General features: G+C 35.7%; 2 protein-coding genes across 17 annotated transcripts in view; one reads left to right on the forward strand and one right to left on the reverse strand.

Annotated features, from left to right (window-relative positions):
- ECT2L (epithelial cell transforming 2 like) overlaps positions 1-1,575 on the forward strand; it is a 72,037-nt gene extending 70,462 nt beyond the window's left edge. The window contains exon 24 of the mRNA XM_080665282.1: positions 1,291-1,575. Within this exon, the coding sequence (XP_080521408.1) occupies positions 1,291-1,418 (128 nt within the window). The 3' untranslated portion in view covers positions 1,419-1,575. The remainder of the gene's footprint in view (positions 1-1,290) is intronic.
- A 1,952-nt stretch (positions 1,576-3,527) lies between these two features.
- Positions 3,528-15,154, reverse strand: part of REPS1 (RALBP1 associated Eps domain containing 1) — a 77,858-nt gene continuing 66,231 nt past the window's right edge. For 8 of the 16 annotated variants that reach the window (XM_080665290.1, XM_080665285.1, XM_080665293.1 and 5 more), the window contains 7 exons: positions 14,125-14,243; positions 13,232-13,314; positions 11,256-11,441; positions 9,805-9,900; positions 7,805-7,953; positions 6,983-7,088; positions 3,528-3,792 (listed from right to left, as the gene is read on the reverse strand). In XM_080665290.1, the coding sequence (XP_080521416.1) occupies positions 3,724-3,792; positions 6,983-7,088; positions 7,805-7,953; positions 9,805-9,900; positions 11,256-11,441; positions 13,232-13,314; positions 14,125-14,243 (808 nt within the window). In that variant the 3' untranslated portion in view covers positions 3,528-3,723. The remainder of the gene's footprint in view (positions 3,793-6,982; positions 7,089-7,804; positions 7,954-9,804; positions 9,901-11,255; positions 11,442-13,231; positions 13,315-14,124; positions 14,244-15,154) is intronic. The other 8 variants (XM_080665298.1, XM_080665286.1, XM_080665287.1 and 5 more) reach the window with 1 other exon arrangement.

Consider the following 15,154-nt stretch of genomic DNA (forward strand, 5'->3'; position numbering starts at 1 on the left):
ATCACAAAGGATTCTTTGAAGTCTGAGAAGGGTGGGAGCCCCTAACCACTACCCCACTACCGTATACTGCCTGTGGATGTTACAGTTGTAGACTTTTATCTATTATTTTTCCATTCTACTAGAAATGTGATGGTTACATATTTGACTGTACCTTTTCTTAAATTCCCATTTAAATTGCGAGTAAAGAAGGAATAAATCAACAGATTTGCAAAGGATGTTCAGTAACAAACATTTCATTCATAATAACCTCAATAGAAATAGCATCTATAATAAAAGCATAATATGCTAATTAGACCGGACGTCCTTCTGGATGACCATCCAGATGAAGCCGGGGCTTCAAGGGAAGCCTGGGTCCCGGGTGCCTGCCAGTGGCCGGAAGGAAGCCCGGGTCCTGGGTGCCAGAGGTAAGCTTGGGAAGGCCTTCCTTACCTTGGGAAGGCCTACTTTTGCACAAATTTCATGCATCGGGCCTCTAGTTTGTTATAAAAACAATTTTGACTTAAACCTAAACCAAATGTGCCTATTTTTAGTTTTCCTACCCTCTACTTCCCACACCTGAAAGGACCTGTTTCTTTCTTATATTTCTGTTAGGCCAGACAACCTGAATGGAGCACTTTCATTCCAGTATTTTTCATTGCATGTAAAGGCAGGACTCACGGTTAAAGTGGAACCAAGATCTCAGAGAAAAAATTAATCTAAAAAGAATTGCTTCTCATTAGCTTCAGTCTCATTTTAAATATGAGCCTGAGAAAAAAAGAAAACCAAGTGTGGGAATAAATATTTCCACCTACAAGACACACTCAGATAAAATGGGTTACCTATAAGCACTGGGTATGTTTAAAAGTGTTATGACTCCCCTTAATTAGCTATGCTCTATGTTAAAATATCATGATGTACCCTAATAGATAGTGGCCATTCAGCTAAGTAGTTGCCTTAATTCTGTCATCAGCCCTCATACCAAAGTTGTCTAGGCCTAGCTCTCCACATCTCCATCTATAACTCTCAGTGAAGACAAGGATTTAAATAACATTAAATATCTATCACTTAGTCTTCAAGTATAATTGCTAATTAAAATCAGTTATAATATAAAGACAGTATTATTTTAGATGTCATATATTTGAGTTATTCTAAAGTTAAGTTATATCCTAAACTGTATTTGTTTGAATTCCTTTTAGTATTCAAAATACTCTTATAGATAGAAGACACTGGTCAATTCTTGAATTTTAAACAATTTCTCCTTTTGATTGTTACCTGCAAAGATTAATTAGTGAACCTCAAATATTTTTACAGATATCAAGAATGCCTTTATTCTTCAAGGTCCAAAACATGAATGGATTTGTGCCACAGAAGCTGAAGATGACAAGTTCCTATGGTTGTCAGTACTCCTAAATACAATAAAAAGTACCATGGAGAAGTGAGACTGGACTTTAAGAAAACATCAGGGCTGCCAATTCTCAGGCAAAGATAGACAAATATTTTTTGTTCCATGCGAGGATGGTCCATAAATTTCCTCCTAACTTTTCAACTTTAGCATCTGTGTTCAAGTATGTGAAATGCACAATAAGAACAAGTTGAATCCAAGATTTTGAACCACCTCTTTTGGTAGTTATTTTTCATGGACACTATTAGCTAGAGTTACTTAACTGACAAAACCTAAGACAGAACAAGCACATTGTATATTTAAAGTTTTCTTTCACGATCTAGTAAAAAATAAAATCAGAATGAAATTTCTTAAATGATCAGTCTAGAGAAATAATTCAATTTGTTGGTGATTTATCAATAATCTTTAACGTTTTCATGAATTATTAATTTAAAAATATGTATAGGAAATATAAATGGAAATTTACTCAGTAACTTGTCACATATATCCTTAATATGAACGTACTCTTCCAGAGAGCATTAAAAATATACCATTACAAAGTACTAAAAAGTTTTCTGTAATTTTTAAATGTTCGATTGCTAAATAAAATTCTTAGATCTTCCAAATAAAAAGCTTTAACATTTTGTGACGTTGTTAAATTGAAAAGCTGTTGGAAAAAAACACTTCTAAAAAAATAAAAATAAATGGAAGCCTACCAAAACTTACCTGTAATGGAATTTAGTTGAATGAAAATAAAGAAATGAAGACAAGTCTATTTCAAAACAGAGAAACAGCAAAATAGGTGTTGAGCAGTTTTCTGGGCCATTCTTTAAAGTCTTCATTTACGTATTTAAGAAACTGAAGCCATAACCTTTTAGGTACTTGGAAACTTTAGCTGATATATGTAGTAAAAGTATTTTTATTTAGTTAATGGTAGATAAAAGGTGTATTAATCTAGGAAGCTTTTGGTTGTCAGCTTCCTTTTAGTTTCATATTCTCCTGTAAGGTAATACAATCTACTAGTACACTATAGAATTGTGAACTAGGCTATTTGAAACATTTTTTTTTTTCAGCAATGAAAATATAAATTTCTTCTAATTATTAAAAATTTAAATTCTTGTTAAAAATTGTATAAAACTTTAAAATATTGCTTCATTAGTGTTATGATGATTTTGATTCAGTTATGATATATCCATGCAGCTTAATATGTATGATCCCACAGACAGAATAAAACATTAAAGGGAACATTTGCCATTAGTCAGCAGTGAATGCAAACTTACAAATTTGACCAAAATGTATATATATCATGTGGTCTGAAACAAATCCTAAGACAGTCTATCATCCTGAATAGGGCACACTTCAGAAACTCCGTTAATAAGGAAAAACCTGTCTACATGGCAAAAGAGTGAGTGACAAAGACAGCTGAAGATAAACTAGAAATCCTAAGACATTTCTATTTATTTTGTGAATAATTAATGTCCTCAGAAGTTTTAAAACATATTACTATAAAATAATCTCTTTGGAGACTGATGAGTATAAGCTTTTAATTGAGAGTTAAGTGTATAAGTCATGCAAAAAGCAGTGATGTTTGCAAGTGGATGGTACTTAGGTTGTTTGTCAAAGTGTTGGTTCAACACTTTCCCTTGAACTTTTAGGGTATAATTAAGAAAGGTCTATCTTCATAGCTATTTCATATGTTTGAATGTTGCTGAATTAAAATCTCACACAAAACAATTTTAAGTTACTGGTGAAACTGATCAAATTTTCATAAAGAAAATAATATAGAACCTAAGCCCCAAGTTGACATGAACGCTGAAAATACCAAGGACTCCAGAGAATGTTGATTACTGCAGAGCTTACGGTTAAAGAAGGCCTTATCCAACACAGTTCTTTCAAATAAAAAATTTAAATAGGAAACTAATTTTAAAGAATTTTACAGAATATAGATGCTTTATGTGAAACATTTAATTTAAGAGAAGACAAATTGAATTTACTTATTTTTGTCTCCTTTTGCAAATATGCTTGAGATGTAAAAAGAAACCCATTCTGTAAATCAAATCAGTGTGAAGTTTTGGACACATAAGTCTAATGGACCAATGTTATGTATTACTGATGCTTTGGAATAACAAGGGTGGGCTGTGCCAATAAACACAATATACCCTCGAGAAAAAGTCATCCTGACCCTTTTATTGTTGAAATTAAAAAATAAAAGATACTTAAATACAATGGTGAACATATAGGGCAAAACAGAATCATAAAATTTAATGTTGAGTTAAGCAGTGAGCTGAATGTTTGGGCCTCCAAATTGGCTTGAACTCAAAACTGCTTAAAAATGGGTATGTTCACAGTTAACGGCAATTGGCTTATAGGTGAGAGAATGGTCGAAGTTGTTCCAGTTGAACTTCCAGGGAAATTCTCTCCTCAAGAACATCCTGAAAAAGATGCAAAGCCAAGTTATGTTTCAACATCTATAAAAATTAAGGCACATCTAACAACAGCTCTGCATCAAAAAAACAATTTAAATTTGTTAAGAAAACAAAGGGACAGTTGTTCATTTTAAAAAAAGACACTTTAGAAATGTTTCTTTATGTATGTAATATTAAAATATGCTATTAAAATATTTTTATTATATAAATCAGGGTAATAAAATGTTTTTTGTTGTTTAATTATTAGAAAAGCCAATATTTGCAAATGATGGTGAAAAGGAAAATGGGGGGAGGGCTTACAACCTAGTTCAGTATCTGGTTAAAACTGTAGTCTTACTTCCCCACTCTGACTTGAGCAGAGCTGCGGAGCCTAACCCCAGGGCCCCCCAATAGCTGACTAGGGCGGAGCTGCAGAGCATGCCCCTAAGGCCCTGTCAAGACTGACTTGGGCGGAGCTGCGGGGACCCTCAGGGGCCAGCCATGGGAGGAGTTTTATAGGTCAGAGCCTCCCCACGTGTTCAGTTTAGGCTTTAGATCCAGCATTCCCCTGGACTAGCAGATCTGCAAAATAAAGGTTAAGCTTTCCTCCCTCAGTGCTGGCTGATCGTTCTCCACGTTCTGCCACAACAATGGCTATTATGCATGAATCCTATTCCCTGCAATAACTGTATAGATAAGTTAACTAACATAGATTCTTTCCCCTGGTGATTACATCTGGTTACAGCAATGCCTGAACCTCATTTTGAATTTCAGTTTCACAAAGAATAAACTTATTTTGCAATAGAATTTCTAATCACTGTTGATTTTGAGCAGTCTTTGCAGATAGCCAGCAAATTTTAACTTATCTACTTTCCTTCCCTCCCCTCCCCCATAATACTGATAGTATCATATTTCAACCAGAACTACCTTTCCCTATTTGGTACCATACTTCCTATTTTCTGTTCTCAGAAATAATGAGAAGGGTGATTCTTAAAATGGCTCCTATATACATGTTTCTATGGTTTTCTTTCGTTCTTCAGAAAAACAACTATGAACAAAATTTTCGTCTTCAGTTTGGTATTAGCAAGCTTGTCCTTAGTTTTAAACTCTTCCTTTACAACAAACCAAATTTATAATCATAGACCAACTATGTCTTCTTGATCAAAAAATTTTGCAAGAATATCATTCATTCAACAGACATTTATCAAATGCCTAAAGCGATATTATGATTTATAAGAAATAATACATTTGTCATTCAGATGCCCAAACTCTGTATATCGCATACATATTTGGTCTTCATCCACAGTTCCTGGCTCATAGCTCCCAAAAGCCCTAGGAATTTCCCAAGCATTTGGGGTGGGGGAAAAGGTATCTTGTTAAACTAATGAAAATGACTTTTGGAAAGCACCTAAGGCTGGTTGCCAGGAGAACCAACCAAGCGATTAGAAAGTTGGAACTTTCAGTCCCATCCCTGGCTGAAGGTTGAATCAACAGGCCCTGCCAATGATTTAATCAATAATGCCTAAGTAATGCAGCTTCTGTAAAAACCCTCAGGACAGTATTTGGAGAGCTTCTGGATTGGTGAACATATGGAGATGTGGGGAGAGTGCAGCCTGGAGAAGGCATGGAAGCTCTTTGCCCCCTTCCCATATACCTTGCCATATACATCTCTTTCATCTGGCTGTTCCTGAGTTGGAACCTTTTAAAACCAGTGTTCTTAATAAGGGACACATTTCTCTGAGTTCTAGCAAATTAATGGAACCCCAGGAGGGGGCTATGTGAACCTCTAATTTATAGCCAGTTGGTCAGAAGTACCAGTAACAACCTGGACTTGTGAGATTAGCATTCTTAGTTGGAGGAGGCGTGGAGTGATGGTATTGGAACTTCCATCTGTAGCCAGTTGATCAGAAGCTCTTAACCTCTAGAATCTAGTATTATCTCCAGGTAGACAGTGTCAGAATTGAGCTGAATTCTCAGAGACCCTGCCAGTGTCAGAACTGTTTGTTGGCATGGGGGACCGCCTCCTAATATTGGAATTGGGTTTGGGAACCCTAAAGACCTAACATGTGCTAGGTTTAGGGGATGGAGGCAAGATGGCTCCAAGTTTATCTAGGACAGTTCCAGTTTACCTCTGATGTCCTGGCCTAAGTACTAACACCTCACTCCCTCTTTGTAATCAAAAGTATCTTTTTAATCAAAAGTTTAGGCATAAATTATAGTTATCCTAAATAGAAATAATTACAATTTATCCTTGGTGAGTTCAGTTTAGTAGGGTACAGACAAATGTGCCACAGATAATAACTCCAGGACAGTGTGACAAATGCTGGATGAGGATATGAACACAATATTATGGAAAAGAACAAACTCTGTATTCATTTTACATTTCTGCAAACTCTTTTTTACTCATTTTTGTGGTTTACAACCTTGCTACCCAAAGCGGGTCAACAGCCCAGCAGCATCTCCAATATCTGAAGCTTATAAGAAATGCAGAATTCTCAGGGTCCACTCCATACCTAATATGAATCAGAATTTGCATTTAACATGACCCCAGGTTAACTATACACACATTAAGGTTTGAGAAACACTGGTTTATAAAACATGAATGCTTAATAATGTTAAGCCATAAATTATTGTGGTTAATTTTTATTCACAGGGATTGAAAAAAATCTTGGCTAGAGCAAGTAAGAAAAACAAAACTATTCCTCTCAAGTACAGATGACAGGAACACACACTGGTCCTAAGCACTTCTATTTAAGGCTTGTCTTTTCCACATGCAAGATGATCTAAATTGCCTCCATCCCTCTTCTTCTTTAGACCTGTTTAGTCCCTTTAAGAGAATCTGAGTTATCTTTGATAAAAGGTAAGCTGACAATACTCAAATCAGAATTAAATAAGAGTGTAGAGAGAGCCATATATGTGATCTTAGAGGTAACTAAGGTCACCATATTTCCTCTCCAGTGTTTCATTATGAAAAGTAAAGGAACATTATAAGAATATCGATGCCTTTATAAGGTAATCATATCAGCATTTAGTATAAAATATTCTTTTTAATATTAAAAGACTCAAAGGCATATAAAACATTTTAGATACATATTTCTCTTGCTACAGAGCAAGTTTCATACTAGTATAAGCATTGCTGGATCACCTCTAAGTTCCAGTTCAACCCTGACATGCTCTGTGCCCATGGAACTTCCCAAACATTCAGAAACCACATTACCTTTAATTGTTGCTGCAATTCACTATTCAATCTGGCCAAAACTGTGTTGGTTTCCTTATTGCGTCTAATTGATGCCTGAATAGCTTTTTTATCTTTCCCAACAGACCTGAGGAGATAAAGAGGGCAAAATAAGTAAATAACCTTGTCATTTCTTATCTTTAAATTCTCTCCATTCTTCCGTGATCTACCTGCAAACCAGAAAAATTGGAGCATTTTTTGCCTTATCAGTCTAGCTTAACCTCACTTAGTTTCAACGGCAACCAAAAGTATCTACGCTTCAGAAGCTTAATTTTTGTTATTGTTTTAATTCTTCTTCTTCTGTAAAATAACTTATTAGTCTAGAGCAGGCATCAGCAAACTTTTTCTATAAACGGCCAGACAGTAAATACTTTAGGTTTTGAAGGTCATATTTTTGTTTTTTTCTTTCTTTCTTTTTTTTTTTTTTTACAAAAATGTAAAAGCCATAGCTCATGGCACTTACAAACACAGGCCATGTGCTGATTCTGGCCCATGAGATCTAGCCTGCAAAGTCCTGGTCTAAAAGAACTAGAGTTAAAATATTAGTGTTACTCTACACTATTAATTTTTAAAAGTGTGCAATAGGGTGCTCAAATGAAATTGGAAAAGAACTTAATAATAGAAGGGAAAAGTGGAAAGAATATTCTACCTCCTCATAAATGAGAAAACTCTCAAAGAGCAACAATTAAGAAGCTTTCTTCAACTACAGAACTATTCTGACCATAATTTCTTTCCGTTTGATATTTTTAATTACTGTACTTTTTGTTCCTAGTAATTAACTGTATTTAAGATAGCTTTGATTACCTAGGAATAGAAGGCTGTGATGCAAGAACACCAGCTAAGACACCTGTCTTTTGTGTATGTTCATCAACTTCAGGCCTTAACTCATCTTCTGATTTTAATCTTCTTCGAACAGGTTTGGGTGGTGGAGCAAGAGGTGTTGTACCTTTGCCCTGGAAGACAAGAATTCCATTAATAATGAAGCATTTCCTGAAGACATTCATGGTTAGTCAGAATTTTGTCAACATCATTAGCTTTCCGTAAAAACCACTTATTCCAAAAATTAAATCACTTTTCCTACTTTAAAACAATTTATAATTTGTAGCAACACCTGACTTAAGTTACAATAGGAGATGTTCCTACTTGACATCACAATTGTGAATGTACTGACTAGACAATTTTTAAAGGGTAATATCAGACCTGAATCTGACTCAAGGCTGTAATAAGTCACAGATTTAACATGATCATGACACATGCTCAATATATATCTGTTCAATAAATATAAAAGAAAGTGTCCAGGAATGTACACCCATTATCACCATAAAATTTCCTACTCAAAAATACTAAAATACATCATCTTAATGAATAAAGCCATTTGTAAAGAAGTGGTAAGTTAGGCACTGTTAAAAAACCCTTCACTAAGGTGCATAATAATTATAACTAATGAAAATGAGTGGATATTTTGTTGTAAACTGTGAATCTGTCTTCAACAGAATCAAATATGGTATTTTAGTATTTACCATAGCCTGACTTGACTTGTTAATAAATGAAAAGACTCAACTGCCATCTCTTTGGTTAAGTGCTATTTTTTTTTTTAATATATTTTTTATTGATATTTCACAGAGAGGAAGGGAGAGAGATAGAAAGCTAGAAACATCGATGAGAGAGAAACATCGATCAGCTGCCTCCTGCACACCTCCCACTGGGGATGTGCCCGCAACCAAGGTACATGCCCTTGACTGGAATCGAACCCGGGACCCTTCAGTCCGCAGGCCGACGCTCTATCCATTGAGCCAAACCGGTTTCGGCAAGTGCTATTTTTAATTTGTTAACAAGAGCTGACAAATATTAACTATTAAAAAACAACACAGAAAATTACTAATGTAGTAAACAATAAAGTATTCATAAAGTAGAATTTAAGCACTTTGAGAAACAAATGCTACTTTAATAACTATCAGAAATCTCTGGATGAAAATAGGGAAAAAATTAGCAAAATTTTTCTTTCAAGGGGAAAGTAGCAGTTAAGGATTGACATAGATCAGTAATTTCCAACCAGTGTGCCGCAAAGAATTTTAAAACACGCAATTCTTGAGTTCAGTTAGGGGCACTGACCTCTTTTTCCTTACACTGTCAAATAGAAAAATGACAACAGCCAACACAATAGGCATCTGGTGTGAATGAATCAAAAGTGTATCTATTTTTTTGCAAAAATATATATTTTTTGGTGTGCCACAGATTTTTAGTAATTAGTTTATATGTGCCATAAGATAAAAAAGGTTAGAAATCGCTGATATAGACAGATACAAGAATAGAAAGATATGTGATCAAGCAAGTATGGTAAAATATTAACTGATATACAATGTAAAATTCTTTCAATTTTTCTGTATGCTTAAAAATTTTCATAAAATACTGGAGAAAAAAATTATCCTTAAAACAGTTGAAGAACACAGAATGTAACATTAACCTTAGAGGGTCGATATAATTTTCCCTACTATACTTAAAAAACACACACCTGAATATGATCAATAAGGAAGTTATACTTTATGTACTTAGAAGACTGTAATACCACATAACTTTTAAGACTGTGGCATGTACTCATATGGATGATAGACTATTATCTAGAATATTTAACAGGCAGATCATATTCTGAGACAGAGTAAAGATGCTACAGTGAAAGGAATGGGTTAGATGTTCTCTAACTTTATTTCTAAGATTTTTGTCATCTTTAAAATCTTAAAAAGTATAAATGATCTCCTCTTTTTTATGTACAAAATGATCAATATTATAAAAGACTTCTTGCATACCACATTGGCGGGAGCACTAGCAGCTGTCTTTTCTTCAATTTTACTATCTGTTTTGGCAACTCGAAGAGAACTTGCAGGATCAGAAGCTTTTTCAACCTAGAAATGAATATATTATTACTAATTATATATAAGTAATATATAATTATGCATAAATATATACATAAAGCACTAGAGTAAAATGTTAAGAAAATATTCGCTATGACAATAAGGAATCTGAGATGAAGATGAGAAGGAATTTGAGAAAACCCTGTAAAATGACCATTCTCTACAACTGAAGAGCAGAGAGGAGGGAAGGTAATAGATCTGAGGGTGAGGGGGAGGGCTGAGGATGTACCCAGAGGGAATTTAGGAAGTTCTTGAGGTTGGGAGGGATGCATCCACCCAGGGGCATGAGGACAAGCACCCTGTGCACACTGGTACTTCCCCCCTCAGGTTCTCCCCTGCCTTCCTGGAGGTACAGGCCATACCCTGTGACCCCACTGTGAGACAGGTTACAGGCTTGAAGAAGTAGCTAGTAGAAATTTTTTTACGGATCAGATCTATAAGAAACCTTTGGCTAAATGATGCCAGTCAAATGAACATGGATTTTGGGATCTGTCAGAGAGGCTCAATCTGGGTTGAGGCAATCAGAACCAAGGTTTTAAAATTCCTCTGGTCCCTCCAATTCCACATTTATGGTTAGTGAAGTCAGGGACCCCTAGAGAAGGTCTTGCAACTAGAAGTAAACAGAGTCTCCAGGAGCATTGTACCCAGAGATTACGGTACATTTTGGCATCCTGTAGTCTGTAAGTCTAACTAAAGTGACTTACTCGCATACAAACTGAGTGTAGCTATGGCAACCACAGCCTACTGCTACATGGATATCTTCACCAAATCACACAGTCAGAAGCTTAGCATTAAGATGCAACCCCAGTCCTAGGTGGTTTGGCTCAGTGGATAGAGCGTTGGCCTGGGGACTGAAGGGTCCCAGGTTCGATTCTGGTCAAGGACATGTACCTCAGTTGCAGGCTCCTCCCTGGCCCAGGTCCGAGCCCTAGTTGGGCATGTGCAGGAGGCAACCAATCAATGTGTTTCTTTCACATCAATGTTTCTTTGTCTTTCCCTCTCTCTAAAAATCAATGGAAAAATATCCTTGGTTGAGGATTAAAAAAAAAAAAAAAAAAAAAAGCAACCCCAGAGCAGTATTTTTTCACACAACAGCTACTCCCACCCAGATTCTGATTCTTATTAAAGCAATACACTGCAATTAGCAGGAGTCTAAGGACAATGGAAAAATTGAGAAGCACAGGCCTAAGAAATATAAATCATCTCCAAGCAGCAGCAGCAGATATTTTGCTCACTGATGTTCACTCTAATATCTGCTCTTTTAGAGGCTCCTCTGTTTACAGACCGGCTCTGAGTAAGATATGGAGAGTCCCTGTGGAAAATTAGATAAGCCCTTAAAAACAGACCGGCAAGACTTCTGGATGTTTCTCAGCTTCATCATCTTGTTCTTCATTTACATTTGATGCAGCAAATACTTCAAATTGGCTGAAATCTGCAAAATTTGGTTGCTCTGGTATCTGCTGAGGTGAGGTACTAGTGTGAGTTATCATGCCATCGGCGTCCACTGGGCGATGCACTGTGGGACCAGGAGCCTGCACGATGGTTCAGAATAGAGAACAAACAGTTCATTGGTGTACCAGTCACCAAGTGGCCTCTTTTCCTTTTAAAATATTATTAAAAAGATGCTCTGTTATATTATCTGTAAATTCAGGGAGGTGACCTACAGGAACATTTAGCTCTAAAAAACCCAGAAGAGAAATGCTAAGACACTAAACAAACAAACAAAACAAACAAACAAACAAAAAAAAGATACAAAACCCCAATAAAACAAATACCTTTACAAAATTCTTATTGCAAAGAAAGTGCATAAGGAGAGGGGAAAGTTAGGTTCTACTCTCTGATTCTCACTTGCATCTATTTTTTTCTTAATTGGGCTATTGTGCAATTGTTTGTTCTTCAAACAAGTGTTTTTTTAAATGTTTCATTATGTTTATAAAAAGGTTATTTTTTAAAGTGTAGAAACCAGTGTGCTAATTATTCTTCCAACACTTCAGTGAGCTTTTCTTCAATTTATCCTCTACTTCTTTGCCAGACCAATCCTTCTACAATCTTCAACCAAAAATATTTTTTCAAGTATCTACTTTTGGCCAAGCATTATGGTTATAACAGTGAACAAATAAGGTCCATGCCCAATAAAGCTGACAGTCTACTGCAGGATGAGACATAGGTTAACAGGAATTAAAATAGTGTGAAAGTTTTATGACAAAGCAAGTACAGGACGCTATAGGAATATATCAGAAATCTCTTCCTTGCTTACCCGTTAAAAAGTTTCCATCTCCTCTAAAAAAATTGTACCCTTCTTATAATGATATAGGAGACGCTCTGCCCCTTTTGGACCTCTTCAGTTTCCTTTCCCATTATTCCAGCTGTTCTAAACTAACTCATTTTTCCTTGAAGATTTACCCCACACTTGTATGACTTTGTGCATACCATTCTGTCTGGTTGGAAAGCCTTCTCCCAAAGCAATACAACTTTATCTTTCAAGTCTCTACTTAAGTGTTACTTCCTTCACTTTACTTATATCTTTTCAATGTGATCCCTGACTTTACTAACTAGTAAAGATGTAGCAAAACATTTCATAAACACATCTACTGTTGCCCTTACAATTCTTTACAGTTGTCTTCCCCACTAGACCGGTCACTTGAGTCAAGAGACCAACTCATTGGGTTTCACAGCTTAACCCCAGTAAGAATATTTTTGCTGGCACTTTAGATAAAACAAATACTGGAATATTCAAATTTGAGCATCTTTAATGATTAAGAAACCATCTTTTTAACTGCAAATACTCAACTTCATTTTAAGACTCTAACTCAAAAAAATCAACAAAATTCATTCATGTAAAAGGTAGTCAGTCAGTGACATAAAACTAACAGCTATAATCCAGAATCTACCCTGGAACATAATAGTTTTGTGCATATCAAAACAATTTCAACCTGGCAGGGATGCAGAGGTCATCTGACACTTCCTTTACTGATGCAGTAACACATCCAGACCGACGCAGTGAGGTCACGCTGAGTCACTGCTAGATCCAAGACACAGATGGACATCTCCTATCTCCCAATCCAGTTCTTTCAACTAAACTCTCCTTTGTCAAGACACTATCATTTGGTTTACTAGTAGCGTCTTTCAAAAAATAACTGAAATTATTATTGGAATTCTCTTTCAAAATAAGATTTATTTTCCCTGAATTAAATGCTCAGCAAGAATGAAAATTCGGTAATTCTGGATCTTCAAAATAATTCTAGAATAGATTCAAATACTTAACAGTTAATCATGAGGAGTGTAATAACTGATGTTTAGTAATGAATATGTTGCAGAATACCTGTGAAGGCTGTGGTCTTGGAGGCACGGCAGGAGGATGGGCAACAACTCCAGCCTGTTGTTGTCCTGTGTGAATATACAAGTCTTCTTTTCAGTAAGTATATAATTACTTCGCTAGTAGAACAGGTTGAATGAATATGATCAAATGATAAAGATTTCTAAAAGATTACTTTGTTAAGTATGGGAAGGCAGAGATGTGATCTAATGGCCAAATCTCATGGTCTTTTCTCAGAATCCATTTCTCTTGTTCATTTGCACAGGGCACTCTTGACATGTTCCTCCTTGTTTCCTAATACTATACATTCTTGGTTTTCTTCCCATATTCTGACTGATCTTTAGCTATCAGATATGAGGATTTCCAGTTTCCTCTTTTAATTAATACTTCACTCTATTGTTTCTATGAAAATGATTCTCAAATAATGGATTAATCTTTCTTAGCCCACAAATCCAGTGGCCTGTTGATTATTTCTTTTTCCTAATAATTCCAAACTCACGATGTCCAAACAGGACATTATTACCCAGTGTCTTAACTTTTTATTTTGATCAATATAACAATAATGACCGATTATATACAAATTAAAATATTAGAGTAAGTTGTGGGTCCTCTCTCTCTTTTGTTGCTAACTTAAGACCTATTAGCTTTTCCTTCTTGATATCACCATATCATACTTTTACAATCTCTGTGGCATCTCTCAGGTTCCCATCTTTATCACTTGAATTCAAACACAGTTTAGACAGAAATTAAAAAACACAATTCCCTCTCTGATACTTTTTAAATCCAATTTTTTCCTTTGGATAAATATAAAAACAGACATGTTGAGAAAATAAGATGTTGTGTGTCCTTAATGACTTTAAATCAAATGATAATTTGATTCACGACTCTCTAACCCCTACCTGTGGTGACTGTAAAGGTCCGATTCATGTCTAAAGATGACGATCTAGAATGCGAGGGCTGTGGCCTTGGAGGGGGAGGTGGTGGTGCAGTGTTATCAGGGGATGTTCCTGAATGAGACCTGCAAAAAGTCACCACATTGCAGTTGGTCATGCTACTGATACTGGAGCTTTTTCTTTTTAAGCATTCAAACTTGGCTAAGCAGCAAAGGATATTTTCTCAAGTAGGTATACACATATTACAATGAGTAAAGCCAGTACTATTTATGATGTGCATTCCACAAGTGGTTATTTCATATGGCAAATAATCTTTTTATAAAGTATAATTTTACATTTAACAATATTTCAAAAAAAATTGAAGAGTTATTAACAAGAATTTAAGGTAGACTGCAAAACTAGTGTAATGTTTTCCCATTCAATTATAGATATTTGTTTAAAATATTTATTAAAGAAAAACCAAACACTCTAACCCTGACCAGTGTGGTTCAGCGTTCTGTGAGTGCCATCCCATGCACAGAAACGTAGCTAGTTAGATGCCCAGTCAGGGCATATACCTGGGTTGTGGGCACGATCCCTGGTAAGGGGCATGCAGGAGGCAGCCAATCAATGTTTCTCTCTTACAATGTTTCTCTTTCTCTCCCTCCCCTTCCTCTCTCTCTAAAAATCAATGAAAAAATCTTAAGAAAACAAACAAACTCTACTTTCCGACATGGACACTTTTCAGCTTAAAGTCTGGAGTTTGGCAAGTTGAGGTAGAATCTGGCTCACTATCTGCAGTTCCCATTCCTGTGTTACCACAGGCCATCCCATTTTAGAGGTGGCTGTACTCATGCTCAACTTACCTGGAGATGCACTTCTTTGCCACCAACTTTTTCTATATTCTTTTTTTTTTTTTTTTTGGAAGGTATTTGGTAAATTGCTTTAGTTTTTTTTTTTTTTAATATATTTTATTGATATTTCACAGAAAGGAAGGGAGAGGGATAGAAAGCTAGAAACATCGATGAGAGAGAAACATCGATCAGCTGCCTCCCGC

This window comes from Plecotus auritus (genome assembly GCF_963455305.1).
Source record: "Plecotus auritus genome assembly, chromosome: 4".
NCBI classification, from domain to species: domain Eukaryota; kingdom Metazoa; phylum Chordata; class Mammalia; order Chiroptera; family Vespertilionidae; genus Plecotus; species Plecotus auritus.